This window comes from Neopelma chrysocephalum, unplaced genomic scaffold, assembly GCF_003984885.1.
Source record: "Neopelma chrysocephalum unplaced genomic scaffold, ASM398488v2 Primary Assembly neopelma1_59, whole genome shotgun sequence".
NCBI lineage: Eukaryota > Metazoa > Chordata > Aves > Passeriformes > Pipridae > Neopelma > Neopelma chrysocephalum.
Window position 1 is genome coordinate 7012321 of NW_020897714.1, and position 15155 is coordinate 7027475.

Genomic DNA, 15155 nt, shown 5'->3' on the forward strand with positions numbered 1-15155 from the left:
ATGCTGTTTTCAGGGCCTCATAGAATCCTTTGTGATCCCCTGTATCTGCACATAGTTGAGTTTTTGCAGCTAGATCGGTCCACCATTTGTTCTGGATGTCACGGAGTTTCTGTTGGAGCTTGCTGCAAGCAAGACGAAAGGCTGTTTTTCTAGCGTGACAGGAAGGCAGTGCAAGATGTGCTTGGTGGGCGGTTCTCTTCTTCCTCAACAATTCCTGGATTTCTTGATTATTTTCATCAAACCAGTCCTTGTTCTTCTTGAGGGAGAACCCTAAGGATTCTTCAGAGGATTGCAGGATGCTACTTTTAATATGCTGCCAAATTGTTTCGGGAGAGGAAACTGCAGAATCTGTGGAATGGTTACCAAGCTTAGTTTGAAGGTTTGCCTGGAATCTTTCTCTTACTGTGGCTGATTGGAGATCGTTAACTTGGAGTCTTCTCCTTGGGATACTGCCCCTCTTGGGTTTGAATTTGAGATAAAGGTTGAGTTTACAGCGCACAAGCCGATGGTCTGTTTGACATTCTGCGCTGGGCATCACGCGGGTATGGAGGACATCGCGGACATCTCTCTGTCGCACCAAGACATAATCAATGAGGTGCCAGTGCTTAGACCTGGGGTGCATCCAGGTTGTCTTCAGACTATTTTTCTGCTGAAAGATAGTATTGGTGATGGTGAACTGTTGCTCCGCACAGAATTCTAGCAGAAGTCGACCATTATCGTTGCAGTTTCCAACACCATGCTTGCCTAATACTCCTTTCCAGGCTTCAAAATTCTTACCTACTCTGGCGTTGAAATCACCAAGGATAATGATCTTATCATCTGCGGGCACCTTTTGGGTAAGACAGCGCAGGTCAGTGTAAAATTTATCTTTTTCAGCAGGGTCAGCTTGGAGAGTTGGGGCATATATACTGAAGATGACAACGTGTTGCTTGTTGTTTAGTGGAAGGCGTAGGGAGATAATGCGGTCAGAGTGACCTGTCGGCAGATTTTCGAGTTTAGGGACAATGGAGTTTTTGATCATGAAGCCGACACCTGAGAGATGTTTTTCGGTTCTGGGCTTACCTGACCAGAAGAGTGTGTAACCGGTTACACACGCTGGAGTGCATAATGTAGCACTATACCGACAAATTAAAAGAAAAGTGCACAGAAGATGTCTACAATACACATACTCTTTGAAGTTCCTGATTCTTCTCTTCAAGTTGAGCTTCTAAGTGTCTCATACGTTCCTCAATGTTTCCATGCCTTTCTTCTGCCTGTAAAAAAATAGAAATACTGTTTCTGTAATTTAAGTGGCTTTGGAAGTTTTTGTCTCAGTAAAGTTTGAACAAAACATAAAGCAAGCTACTACTAACTGCAAACTTAGTTTTCCAAAAATAAATTTTATTTAAACAGGCAGCTGAACAGCATTGCTTGAAATGTGTCAGCTACAAAGGCCTGTTACATCCAAGCATCAGCAAAACATTGGAGTTATTTATGAGCAATGAAATCAGCCAAATGTAACATGCAGACTGTGCATGGTTTGAACACAAACCTGCCATCGTAAAATTTTAAGCTCCTGAAGCACTGAACTGCACGATGGTTGATTATCAATAAAAAAAAAAAAGTTAAAGAAAATGAAAACAAATCAGATGGATTCTATTTAGCAATAGAAAGTAAAGTCCAGTAGGACTACCTTCCTACGTATGGAGATCATTTCTTGTAGTTTAGCTTCCATAACATATTGATAATCATCAGATGAGGTAGAAGAGGTTGGATCAGACTAACAAGTCAAGGAAAAGGAGAGGGACAAAATTGAAAAATCAGAACTAAAGACACTGACACTGAACAGAACACAGCACAGAATGCTTAAAAGAAAAGTGTGACTGAAAATTTAATACTTTTAACTGACAGATTTTTACATGGAATAAACTACACCAATACTTGGTGAATAAGATGCAGTTGATGTGGAGAAACTGAAAATAATGGAATGCTAAAAAAGCTATCAACCTACACATGGAGGTTCAAGGTTAGTGATGGCTGGCTGATGACATATTACTAGAGTGGATTCAAAGCAATACTGTCTAATCTAATGTTGGTTTGTTTTTTTTTGTTGTTGTTTTTTTTTTTTTTTGATAAACTGAACACCAGAACAGGACTCTCAGAGGCCAACATCAGAAATTCCTTTATAATTCTTCTATCATTTTCTAGGAATGAAAGCAAAGCATAAATACTAAATTAATGGATCGGTCAGTTACACCACTATGCAATGTCATGGTACATTCCCTAATTTCTAGAAAACAGAAAGAATGTCAAAAGAGGCAAGGCTCAATCTTTTGTATTCCATTATAGAATACACTACATAAAGCCCTTTCATCCAAATAAACAATACAGTTTTTTTCCCTTTGAAAGGATCCACCCTGGTGGATCTCTTTGGAAGATCAAGGTCATCAGATAAAAGAAGAACCTATAAATAAAAATTCATTAATAATAATGAAAAGTTTCTACTGAGTATAGAAGTGGTAATTGAACCAAACATTCATTACTAATTCTGACAGGAGTTGACCTTAATTAGGTCATTTGTTGCAAAACATGAATATTCATGTTATTGTCATATAAACCAAGTCTATGTTATCATTCAAAATTTAAAAAAAGCCCTTAAAGAGAAGGAAATGCTATATTGGTTTTGTTTCTATAGAAACAGGAATGTGCATAAGGCTACTGATGACTGAGTTGTGAGCTTGTGCTTGTCAAATCTATTTCACTCTGTCAGATTTACCCTCCCTGAAAAAGAGATCCTGAACTCCATCTTTACATGAGCAAACCTTTATTTGTGCAAGAAATACTAATTTTACAACTGTATCTTTTCAGTGAGACTATTTTTCATAGTCTTATCTACTAACAATTTATCAGAATAATTAAAAATAGATACCAAAGTAATTCCAGATGTTCATCATAACTTAAAATTACTCAGAACTTAAACTCAGGAGTATTTTATGTATTAGTTGGTTTCAGCACACCAGTGTTAATGCACTGCTTCCTCTCCCAACTGGGTAAATAAAAAGATAGGGTAGAGAAAGTTAAGTTCCTGTAATTGCAGAACAGCAGACCATGCTATGCCTTCCATGGAGGGACTAAGTTTTATCCTGCTCTGTAGAAAATAGAATTTTCCTTTTTTTGAGTCCTGGCTGTACTATTGGTCCAAGGCCTTCCCTTAATGCATCTCCTAGGGTCATGAGATGAATTGAAACCATCAAAGCTCAGAGAAAGCTTAAGTAATTCTACCTCTTTGGAAGCCATTTTCATTGAGGGAGATATAGAACCCATTTGGGGGCACCTTCCTAAAAAAATTAAACTCCTTAGAAGCTTCATTAGCTGACTACAAACTTTAAAAGCAAGTTACTTAATCTTCACTGCTCCCATACACTTAATTACAGGTTAATGCAAAATACAAAGATAACTAACTAATACGTCTAGGTTGGAAGGGATCTCATTTAAGTCTTCTGAAATGTGGTCCTGTCTGTCATAACTTGTCCTTGAAAAGACAGCCTGTCTAGTTAGCCGTATAATTTACTTTTTTTTCAAACTAATAAAGAAATTTTTAGTCCAAACTGTGTCATACCTTATTCCTTTAGCAGGAAATGGTCTTTTCAATGCATAAAATAATTGTGGTACTAGGTCTTACTCAGCAAGGTATATGTTTAAGCTATATGTAAATATTTTTACATTATAGTTTTCAGTTATTTCACTAGAATACTAAAATGTTGATAAGTAAATTCTTAGTAAAAAAGTCTTCCTGAATGTATCTCAGAGTACCTGCACTTCATTTTTCAGCATAAAAGGAAACAGAGCTGATCTCCATATTCATCTCCCTTTACATCTCTTTGGTAGGATAGAAAGACTTGAAAATTAATTAAAATTCAATATGCCTTAGAATCAAAACAAATATCTTTATTCTAAACACTGCAAATGTATTAGAATATTTTATATTTCCTATATGTATCCTTTGTTCTGAAAGTGTTATTCTGAATTACTCGAAAGGAATCAAGTTATTTTATAACCAAGATATTAAATAATTAGGTTCAAATTCTTATCTGGCAGAGAACAAGCAAAAGTATGCAGACTTAGTACCTACCCTGGGCTCTAATGCTGTTTAGGGATTTTAATCACTGGTTATTACACGCCAAATGCATGAGCAGCCCCTGCACCAGGGACGTAAATCAAAAAGGTGTCCTCTGTAAGGGCCAGGGAGACAGAAGCACATGTACTCTTATCTTCTCTCACTTGCAGAAACCCACCTGCAGACAAAGAGCTCCAGTAACTGGTGTGCCTAACTGGAACATACTCCCAAAAATGAGGGTTTCAACACCTCCCATTGCCCTTTACGCTGAGAAAGGCCCCAACTTCGGTCTCAAAGAGACCCTCCAGAGAAAAAACCCCCAGCAAATCAGCTGTTCGCTAAGGGATTTGCAAATCCTTCCTGCGCAGACTTCCTCAGGCCACACTGTTACAATTGACACACCTGTGGCAGCTACATTTTTTTGTTGTTCATGTATGTTATTCAGACCCAGACATTCCCACTGGAATTGGCTTTGAGAGACTTGGCAGCCTACCATAAAAGTATTGAATATCTCCATCTCTGCCTTGTAGTTAGAGGCACAAGGCAGAGGCTGAGACACCAGTGCTAGTTATGTTTCTTTTGCAGAATTTTATATACATGAGACAGAAGGGACAGCTGTGGACTCTGAGGTTCATAAACAGAAGTTGGATTTCTTCCACCTTGTTTTACTAAAAGCTAATTGAGTTAAAAACTTTGTAAAGTGGAATTCACATGACATTGCTTGGCAGACCTTCCCCTACATTCTTCTTTTTAATATAAGACTTGCATGCCTGTTTGCTAGTACTCTGTACAGGAGGATTAGTAAGACACATAGTATTGAGCAACTACAATTTAAAGCATTTAGCCAGAACGTTCAGTTACAAATAAATTTGGGAAATTGTACACCTTAAACTAGATTAAAAATACATGGACAAAAACTTAACTACATCTGACCCTATAAGAAACTAGCATGAGTCTTAATGCTCGCTTTGCACTCTTTATGCCATGAAATAACAAAGAAATAGCCATTATAAACTAGTAACAGATGGAAAAACTTTGCATTGAGGAAACACCAAAGCAGCTTATGCTCTCCAACTCTGTTAAAACTCTGCTGATGCTCCTGCTCCTAATGTACCCACAAAAAAGATGTTGCTTTCTCATCATCTGTTACTGGTGACACTGCACATTTTCTAGGTCTTTGCATCTTAGTAAAAAAAAAAAATCCAATTTCAGATGTAGAAATCACCTGTATAATACAGGCACCAGAATTTTTCTTCCTTGTGCTGAGCTGCAGGAACAAATCTAAATTTTCTAATGGTACAAGCCAATTTCCCATGTTTTGAGACTCTGACTTTTGAACACCTGCAGTCTCCATATTTTCTACTGGCTTCTTATGGTATGCATTCTTTTGACTATCTTTGGAATAAGGGAGTTATTCAAGAACAAAGAATGCATTATTGAACTGAGTTATGCAATTGAAGGTGAAAATGTGTGATCATTCCTCATATGCTCGCAGCCTAACCCGTTACAAATGTGACAAAATGCATTGGCTTAAATCTCCCCTTTTTCTAAGCCCTAACCTTTCAGTGACTACATATTCACACATTCTTTCCCCTCCTTTGTTTCCCCACTACTTTCTATGCCTCCTAAGTTTAATAAGCAATTCCTTCCATTTAGCTTTGTCAAATTTGCTTCTCTCATTTCTTCCTCCTATGAGGACAAAATTTCCTGAGAAAAGGGAAGCACAATAAGAGGGGTGTTTTGAAAAGACAGGAATGTGTTGTGAATATGAAGTTTTCCTTGGCTTTCCTCTCCACTAAAGGGTTTTTTTGTTTGTTTGTTTCTTTGTTTTTTTAATTCATAAGAGGATTTGTCAACTTCCTTCTCCAGATAACTAACACATCATCTTGTCTCTCTCCCTTGTTCTCAGAGAGGTTTCTGTATGAATCACATCCACTCCTTGCAAGGGAACTTCTTTCCCCTCCTTGCATCCTTTCCATTGCAGACCTTCTCTTTTTACTTTTCTGAGACTTCTTCCCCACATAAGCAACATCCCCACACTGTCACAAAACAAGCGTTGTGTCTCGCTGGCCTTAACTCTCAATTCATTTTTATCACCTTTAAAATTAACTGAAAGTGTTACTACGCTAAATGTGGTTTATTATGATTATGGTTTCCTCTTCTCCATCTCAGTGCTTCTCTAATGCAGGTGGAAAGCACAGTTGGTATTTCTGTTGACCTGCATACAGGAATGATAGAGTAAAACGCTGACTGCTGTCTTGTGATCAGGGAGGTGACATGGTACCTCTGCTGCACAAGCACCCCAGGGGTGAGGGACTACTAGTAGGAGTGAGCAAATGGAAGTACATGGATTCTGGTTGTCTCTACTAGACCCCTCCTTGAATACATGCAAGGAGAAACTGTTTCACAAACTAGCCATCTGAAGATTCTGGATGCTTGAATGTCTGTCCCTTCTGAGGTAAATGAGCACTTTACAGGATAAAGAAAGGTGTAGTTAACACTGGCAGGAAGTTCTTTCTTCTAGGAACTGCCTCTTTTCCAGGGCAGGCAAAGTGACCAATACTGTGAGAGTGAGTAGAAGGTGGCTCAATGAGTCATGGCAACCTATATCTTGGGATACATGCTGAGAGCTGTGCTACTTGTCATGACCAGACAGATACCAGTGTGATGGCCAGGCAGGACAGCACAGTGTATGGGATCATGCTGTTCCAGGTTAGTCTGCCACAGGCTGACTAACCCTCCAGTTGCTCACCCAATGGGCAGAACATAGTGAAAACAAAGCCAAAGAAAAGTTCAAATGATTAATGTTAATTTATGGGTACTTATCCGAGTTCACTGTATAGTCCAAATTTTTGGAGTTCACTCCTTATGAATTAGTTTGGGCATGGAAAAGTAGCAAAAAGACATTCACTATCTTATATACATAACCCCCCCCCCCAAACAACTAATTATAAAAATTGAGAAGGATCTCAATCTATACCCTTCTTTAACAGAATTCCAACCCAGATTTATTATGGGCCAGAGTATAAAAAATTGAATGCAGAACTGCAACATGCATCTTTTAAATCTGAGGAGGAAAAAATACAGCCAAATCCAGAATATATTTGTTCTGTTTTGTCTCCACATGTAAGTAATTGGTCTTATATTTTACCCACAGTGAAGCAGTCATAGTTTCCAGTTAACCCATATTACTTTCCTTTAAAATACATGTAAAGCATGTTAGGCTTTACTCACCTCTTTGATATGATTGTAACCTCACTAATCTCAGAGAAGCCACTTTCACTGAGGTAGTACAAAAGCAAGGAGAATCAGTTTTGATTTTTTTCTTTTTTTTTCAGCACAGAAAGGCTAACTCATTTGGGGGCTCATCTTTTACTCAGTATACATAGACATTGCAGTGATCACATTGCTCAGGTAGACAGACTGGCTAGTCTGAAGTCAGATAATTTGAATCCTACTGACAAAATGTATGTTGGCATAAAGTTCAATCAGGGCAAAATTAATTCAGCATTATTCAGCCCCTTAGGAAGGTCTTGCAGCTTTCATTGAATAGCTAGTGTGGTAAGACCAAACCAGCTAGCTAATTTAAAACTACATAAGTAAGCTGCGGTGACTACAGCACTGTCCTTGGTTCTGAGCTACATTTATGTGATCCATGAAAAGAACTGGTCTTTAAGCTTCAGAGCTATCAAACCAGCACTTTAATAAGTTTGCAAAGTTTGCAAAGACATTGTATACAAGATATATAAACCACAGCCTTATTTAGCCTGTTGGCCAAATATGACCTTCTTCTTCATGTCATGTATTCCAAGGCAGCACAATTTGAAATAAAATAGATGTCTTCAGTTTTTCGTGTAATTGCTGAGAAATTAACAGAACCAGCATTACAATCTAACAGAGTTTCCTGCTGGGCAAAAACTTTGATCAAGTACATCAAAGTGAAATGGGGTGGAGCATCAGCTCTGTTTACATCTCTCTAACCACATCCCATGAAATAATGTAAGAAGACAAACAGAGATGTATATTGCAGCTTTATGGTCACAGTAACAACAGTGTCTCATGGAAGTCCCTGCGTGTTCTGCACGGTTGAAATGGAATTTCTTTTTACAATATTTGTCATTAGATATGTTCAAGGAAAAATGCAGTTGCAAGAAAAGACATGCTTGAGACTGCAAAATACTTACTGATGGCTAATTGCTGGAGAACTTATTCAGGAAAAATCCTCTTAAAACAGAAAACAGTATTTTTAAGCTACTGAGGGCATTAGAATATGTGATTATTTGCTGAATCAGAAGCAACTGAAAGAAATTGTTAAAACGCCAAGGGATTTCTCTTATGTGCACCTAAGTTTTTATTAAAATGTCATGATATTTATTTGGTATTTCATGTAGCTCTTTTTGCTGATTATTCTTGTATTCCTCCCCACCTTTCCCCTAGTTTTCAGTCTTTCTTTCAGATTCCCACCCATTCATATAAACCTAAAGTGGACAGTACAAAATATTGATTACTGAATAATGATCTTACCTTAATAAAAAAGCCCCTCCCCTAACCCCCTCAAAAGCCTTCCTTTGTTTCTTTGTTTCTAGTTCTTAACTAAATTACTTAAAAATCAGACTTTATTAGTGAGATGTTCACCACTTAAGGCTTCACTATAAATGGAAAAACATGAGAACTGAAAAAATCCATTAGATTTAAAAATAGCTCAATGCATAAGTAATTAGAAGCATTCCTTAGCAATAGAGAAAGGAAAGCTTAGATAAATCCATATTAGATGTAATACAATCTCTTAAATGCATTTTTGTCTGATTTTAAGAGATAAAGAATAAACTTCATTATATGTCTTTATGAAGCCGATAATATTTGAGCTATAGTATTAATTACACGTGCACCTGAAAGGATTAGAGGCCAAATATGAAAACCATGCTAGTGAAAATTTATCTTTGTCTTCTTATTTCTCTGTAAGATAGTAGCCATATAATAAATTTATCAGAAAAAAACAGTTTGAAATCCTCTCAGGGTTTCACATTTGTTTTTGCAGATATATGATAAAAAGAATTATTCAAAGTAAGCCTTGTAAGAATGTACTGCAAGTTGTCTTCAGTTGTGCTGTACAAATGATCCCAGTTGCCACCATGATTTGATTTTATAGCACTTATTGCAATGAAAATAAGTGTTGTTTATATACATGGTGGATGAAAGTGTCCAGAAGAACTAAGTACATGTAGGAATGGGACTTCTCTCACCCTTTTTTCCTTAAATTACAAATTCTTACACAGTAAAATGAATCCTCCAAGGGCAAGTAATGCTCATATGTATTGGAAATACACGACTCCTTTGTAAATATAGCCTAGGTTAGCTTACAGGTAACTACTTTTCCTGCCACCAAAATGCTAAGAATTACAGACACAGCATTGAGACCATTCCTGGTTAAACTTGTGGTAGATGTTTATCAGGAAGCGTTTTCTTCTTTCAAATCAGCTTGAAGCTACTTTTGTTTTGTCCTTGAGGTGAGGAATTGGGATGCAAATCAGTATTAAACAATGTGGCTTCTGAAGTGAGAAGTCAGTACCTTAGTCAGAGCTGCAATTCTCTGAGCCAGTTCAGCCTCCACTTCAGGTAGGGTTTCAGCCTTCCTCATTGTCTGCTGCAGCTTCTGTTCAGCCAGTTCTAGACGCTCTTGCAGCTGTCTGTTTTTGTCTTCCAACTGAAGGCCAAGGACAGATAAACAGGTACAAAAATATAAAAACCAGAATTAAGATTTTTCCTTTCCTTACATTGGCAGCAATAAAAACTCAGATGCATGTACGTTACTTTTCCATTGTTGGGTGGTTTTTTTCCTTGACAATTTAAAATACCTCTTAAAATAGTCTAAGGAAGCTGGCAGAAGCTGGAGAGTTGAAGTTCTGATGGTTTAATTTCCTTGAAGAGGTAGTCATGTACATATATACACACATACAGAGAGGGATGCATACAAGTGTGTGTAAATATATCTGCATACAGTTACAGAATTAGCGGTTATCACATCATAGAGCCTAATTTCCTGTATAGCACTTTAAATTGCTTCAAGACATGCCAGGTGAAAAAGAAGTCTGATACTGAGGCTGAGTTTGAATTATACGGTATGAATTATATTCATTTCATGTTAACATTCAGTTTATATTGTATTCTTCAAATTACAAAGCAGTGTTTTATGTTCAGTTTACATTCCAGCTTTGCAATCTCCATAGAAACAAAGTACCAAGAGAGAAAGCTGCAGTCATGTTACACACTTTTTAAAAACATATTCACAGATTGCTTAGCTTTGTAAAATTTTATTTGCACTCTACTTATATGTGGAATCATCAGAATATATTCTATGCAAATTTTTATCTTTCCTGGAGAAGGCAATTTTTTTAGCTGAGATTATTTTTTTAAAAAATAAAATTCTGAAATTGTTACAAAAGAATCAAAAATATTCCATTACTTAGGGGATTTTACTGTGTGTATTTGTGCAAGACGTTATCAGAAAACAGTTATTTTCCAACACTGAATGTACACATTGAAATTGTTATTCACAGTTCTAGTAGCTGATATGAAACTTAGAGATACTTAACAATTTAAGGTATTTTAAATTAACTGATCTGTTGATTAAAAATGAAAAGATTAACCTAATGGAAATCTCCCATGGTAAATCTGCCCCCTTTTTTGCATTAGTTGTCATTGTGTACAAAGAAAGCAACTGAATAATGCAGGTACCACACCTGACGTAGGATGGCTTCCTTGTTTGCCAGTTCATTTTCTAGCTTATCGTTCATGTCATGTATGGAGGTGGATTCTCTCTGAGCACTGAGGTAGCGCTTCTCCAGCGTGGTTATTCTTTCTTCCATATCTTCCTTTTGTGCCATTGCCTAATGTAACAAAAAATCCCCCATCAAGAACCATGCAATAAAAATGCTACATAATTTTATACCAGTTTAATTTTCATGCTAACAGTAGACAGGGATGCAACGTATGCTCAGCAGTAAATCTTTGATTTTAAAGAGAATTTATTTTCTTTTGGATTTTTGTAACTACGATATAGTAGCTTTTGAATACAGGAAACAGAAACAAACCTCATCTTTTGTATATTTTTCTAGTTTCTCTATTTTCCAGTGCAAAAAATTATAGCAAACACAGCTCACATTTACTTGTTTGCTTCTTAAACAACAGCAGGCTTGATTAGAAAATTTAAAAACTGATTAGTTACATAATAGAAACATAGTACAGTGATATGGAGAAAAAAGTATATGCAAATTCCTACTCTTATTCCTGGGTTCTGCTAAAATTTTCTTCTGAAGTACATGTAGCAGGCATCCTGTGACATTGAGATTTCAGGAAAACAGGTGACCATGATGTTGGATACATAGCATAACCATAGCATATATGTATGTTATCCATGTATGTTATGGGTAGGACTTCTTTAAAATCTTTAGCTGGTTTTACACATGTTTTAAAAGCTGCCTTCACTGAAGTTAATAGCTCTAATTTACCTAGATTATTCATTACTCTATTACATTGTTTATTTCTCTTCAACTGATTTTAGTGAGAGTAAAAAATTTTATTAAAGTTGTGTCTGGTTCTTGAGAAGGCTTACATGTTGCCACATAATCTTTCACAATTAAAATATTTACTGATAAGCATGTCTTAATCATAATGTTACATAATTAGTATGATTACATAATGAAAGCAGTCTTGAAGTAAGCGAGATAATTTTTCAAGACATAAGGATCCTATAAATGTACCCAAATAGCTGGTCCTAAAATGTACCATATTGAGGTGATCTTTTTGAACATTGGTGAAAAAAACAACATAAAATCCAGTAATTACATATGTAACTTGTTAAAATACACAGGAAACAAATTTCAATAACTTATCCAAGTTACACTATACTAAGCTATCTTTTTCTTGTAGATATTTCATTTTCTGCATTGGGACAACTGTCTTTTGTGGCTGTATGAAATAATGACAGGCACTACCACTTTAACAAATACATTTCACAGCAGATTTTGCACTGGCATTTGGTAATTTTTCTACATGCAAATGTACTAGTGGCCACTTTACTTAGGAACAAAAAAAATGAAAGCAAGTAAGCTTGTACCCGGTGTAAAAGAAACAGGAAGTGGCAATCAAGTGTATGAGAGACAGCAGTATTTGCAAAAAGTTAAATAGAGTGGAGGTGTTAGAATCCCTTAGTGACCTAATGTAGCAATGGTAGAAAAGGGAAGCATCATAGAATTGTTAAGGTTGGATCATCACGTCTAAGATCATCAAGTCTCACCATAAACCTAGCACCACCACCACGTCCTCAAGTGCCATATCAACGTGTTTCTTGAACATTTCCAGGGATGGTGACTCCAACGCTCTCTGTGGAACTTGTTTCAATGCTTGACCACCCCTTCAGTGGATAAATGTTTCCTAATACCCAATTAAAACCCACCCTAGCACATCTTCAGGCCATTTCCTCTCGTCTTGTCACTTGATACCTGGGAGAACAGACCACTCACCTGGCTACAATCTCCTTTCACGTAGTTGTAAGGAGCAATAGGGTCTCCCCTGAGCCTCCTTTTCTCCAGCCTAGAAAACTCCAGCTGCCTCAGCTGCTCCTCATAGGACTTGTGCTCCAAACCCTTCACCAGTTTTGATGCCCTTCTCTGGACAAGTTACAGCACCTCAATGTCTTTCATGTAGTGAGAGGCCCAGACCTGGACACAGCACTCGAGGTGTGGCCTTACCAGTGCCGAGCACAGAGGGACAATAATTTCCCTAGTCCTGCTGGCCACACTATTTCTGATACAGGCCAGGGTGCCACTGGCCTTCTTAGCCTGGGCACACTGGTGGCTCATGCACAGCTGGCTGCTGACCAGCACCTCCAGGTTCTTTTCCCCCAGGCTACTCTCCAGCCACTCTTCCTGAAGCCTGTACTGCTGCCTGGGGTTGTTGTGGTCCAAGTGCAGGACCTGACACTTGACCTTATTGACCATAGGTCTGGGCCCACTAATGCAGCCTTTCCAGATCCCTCTGTAGAGTGTTTCTACCATCCAGCAGATCAACACTCCCGCCCAACTTAGTGTCATCTGCAAGCTGACCGAGGGTGCCTTTGATCCCCTCGTCTGGATAATCAGTAAAGATAACAGAACTGGCCCCAATACTGAGCTCTGGGGAACACCACTGGTAACTGGCCACCAACTGAATGCAGATCCATTTACCACCACTCTCTGGGACTGGTCATCCAGCTTTTCACCCAGTGAAGAGCATACCCATCCAAGCCATGAGCAGCTGTTTTTTCCTGGAGGATGTCATTGGAGACAGTGCCAAAGCCTTTACTGAAGTTCATGCAGGTAACATCCACAGCCTTTGCATCATCCACTAAATGGGTTAATTTCTCACAGAAGAAATTAAAGTTGGTCAAGCAGGCCCCGCCTCTCACACTCCCATGCTGGCTGGGCCTGATCGCCTGGTTGTTGGCACATGCCATCTGATGGCACACAGGCTGATCTGCTCTGTGACCTTCCTGGGAACCCAGGTCAGGTTAAATACAAATTCATATACATATACACACATGCATAAATCCATATGAAATATGTAGCAATGGATGTATGGAAAAAGTTCTGCCAAAGATGGACTGGTGAATCAGAAGTTTTTAATGTTGTTTAAACACGTGTTAAGATGGCTTTTTGCAGAGTCACTGCTTTTTCCCGATACCTTCTGTAAAACCCCTTATCTCTCAGGCAGGAGTGTCCTGGGAAGATGTCCCAAGGTGCTCTCATTGGTCCTTTGTTAACCCCTTCCTTATTTGGCTGTAAACTCCCTACCTGATTGCAAGACCCCTCATCTATGATTGGTCCCCTTTGACCCTCCCAAGAGCTATATAAACCTCCATCCCACAATAAACTTCCTCTTTCGTCTGTCTCTTCCCTGGTGGTCTGGTGAGTGCTCCTTTGTGGAGTCTCAGGCCACGTGGGTGGGGGCAGGGTGGAAGAGCATACACCTTCCAGGTAATGGACTGAAGCCAGGCCTGAAGGATTCTCCCCCTCCAACTCATCTACCGTAGAAATACCTATATTAAAGGAAGCAATGTAAAGGAAAGATAACTAATACATACTAAAATGGATTCTAGAAGCCAACCATCCAGACATATTGAGAACATCTGCCTAAGAGACGATACTGTGGAGAACACCAAGTAGCACTACAAATTTAGAGGAGGAAAGTGAAGGAAAGTTAAATTACTTTTTCACTTCTTGAGAGAAAGGAATAGATTGCTAGTACTATTTCTTAATGTAATTTTTCTGTCTCCTATGTTCAAGGGCTTTCACCAGTGCTCAACTTTTGCTGCCTGCATACATTGGCCTTTATCAGTTTGTAGTCGGTATCACAGGGACAACAATCAAGAAATGACATGAATGTGGTGAATTCCTTACCTCTCTAATGTCTCTCTGATATTTAGTGTTCATTTCCTCTGTTTTAATGAGCTCCTTTCTCGTGGTCTCTGCTTCCTGCTCTACCTCTCCCACCCGGGAAGACAGTGCAGCCAAACGCTCCTTCATTTGTGCCATTTCATAGTTTTGCTTTTCCAGTAGTTCCTGAAGTTCAACAACTTGACTGGCTTCATCATTTGAGTCTATTGAGCCATTTGATAGGCGCTGTTAATGAAGAAGTGACATTACTGATTAATTATCTTTTAATGTGGACCCTAACCAAAGAATTTCTAAAATGAGGATTATTTTAAAAATTACCAAAGTAACTAGGAAAGGAAAAACACATATTCATGGTAGATAAGACAGGTATACTTATAAAAAATAGCAAAATATTAATTCATATCAATGGATTCCAGAATGTAGCATCACATAGAGATGTAAACACTTGCACTGAGAGCAGAATACTAGACATAAAAAGCTTTACTTTGACATTCGCTGTTTGAGTACAGATTACAATGCTACTCCTAAAAAGCACCAAATTGCATGCATTCGTCTTAGCTAAACTTAGACAGAATTTTAACTTAAAGTCTGTCATTTGCAAAATAGGTCATGCTGCAGATAGGAAA

At 38.0% G+C, this 15155-nt stretch overlaps 1 protein-coding gene across 17 annotated transcripts in view; it reads right to left on the minus strand.

The window, feature by feature from the left end:
- The window catches only part of PPFIA2 (PTPRF interacting protein alpha 2), a 342104-nt gene that overhangs the window by 56802 nt on the left and 270147 nt on the right, over positions 1–15155 (minus strand). For 9 of the 17 annotated variants that reach the window (XM_027679792.1, XM_027679790.1, XM_027679791.1 and 6 more), the window contains 5 exons: positions 14533–14754; positions 10837–10983; positions 9666–9800; positions 1673–1759; positions 1170–1253 (listed from right to left, as the gene is read on the minus strand). In XM_027679792.1, the coding sequence (XP_027535593.1) occupies positions 1170–1253; positions 1673–1759; positions 9666–9800; positions 10837–10983; positions 14533–14754 (675 nt within the window). The remainder of the gene's footprint in view (positions 1–1169; positions 1254–1672; positions 1760–9665; positions 9801–10836; positions 10984–14532; positions 14755–15155) is intronic. The other 8 variants (XM_027679793.1, XM_027679794.1, XM_027679805.1 and 5 more) reach the window with 1 other exon arrangement.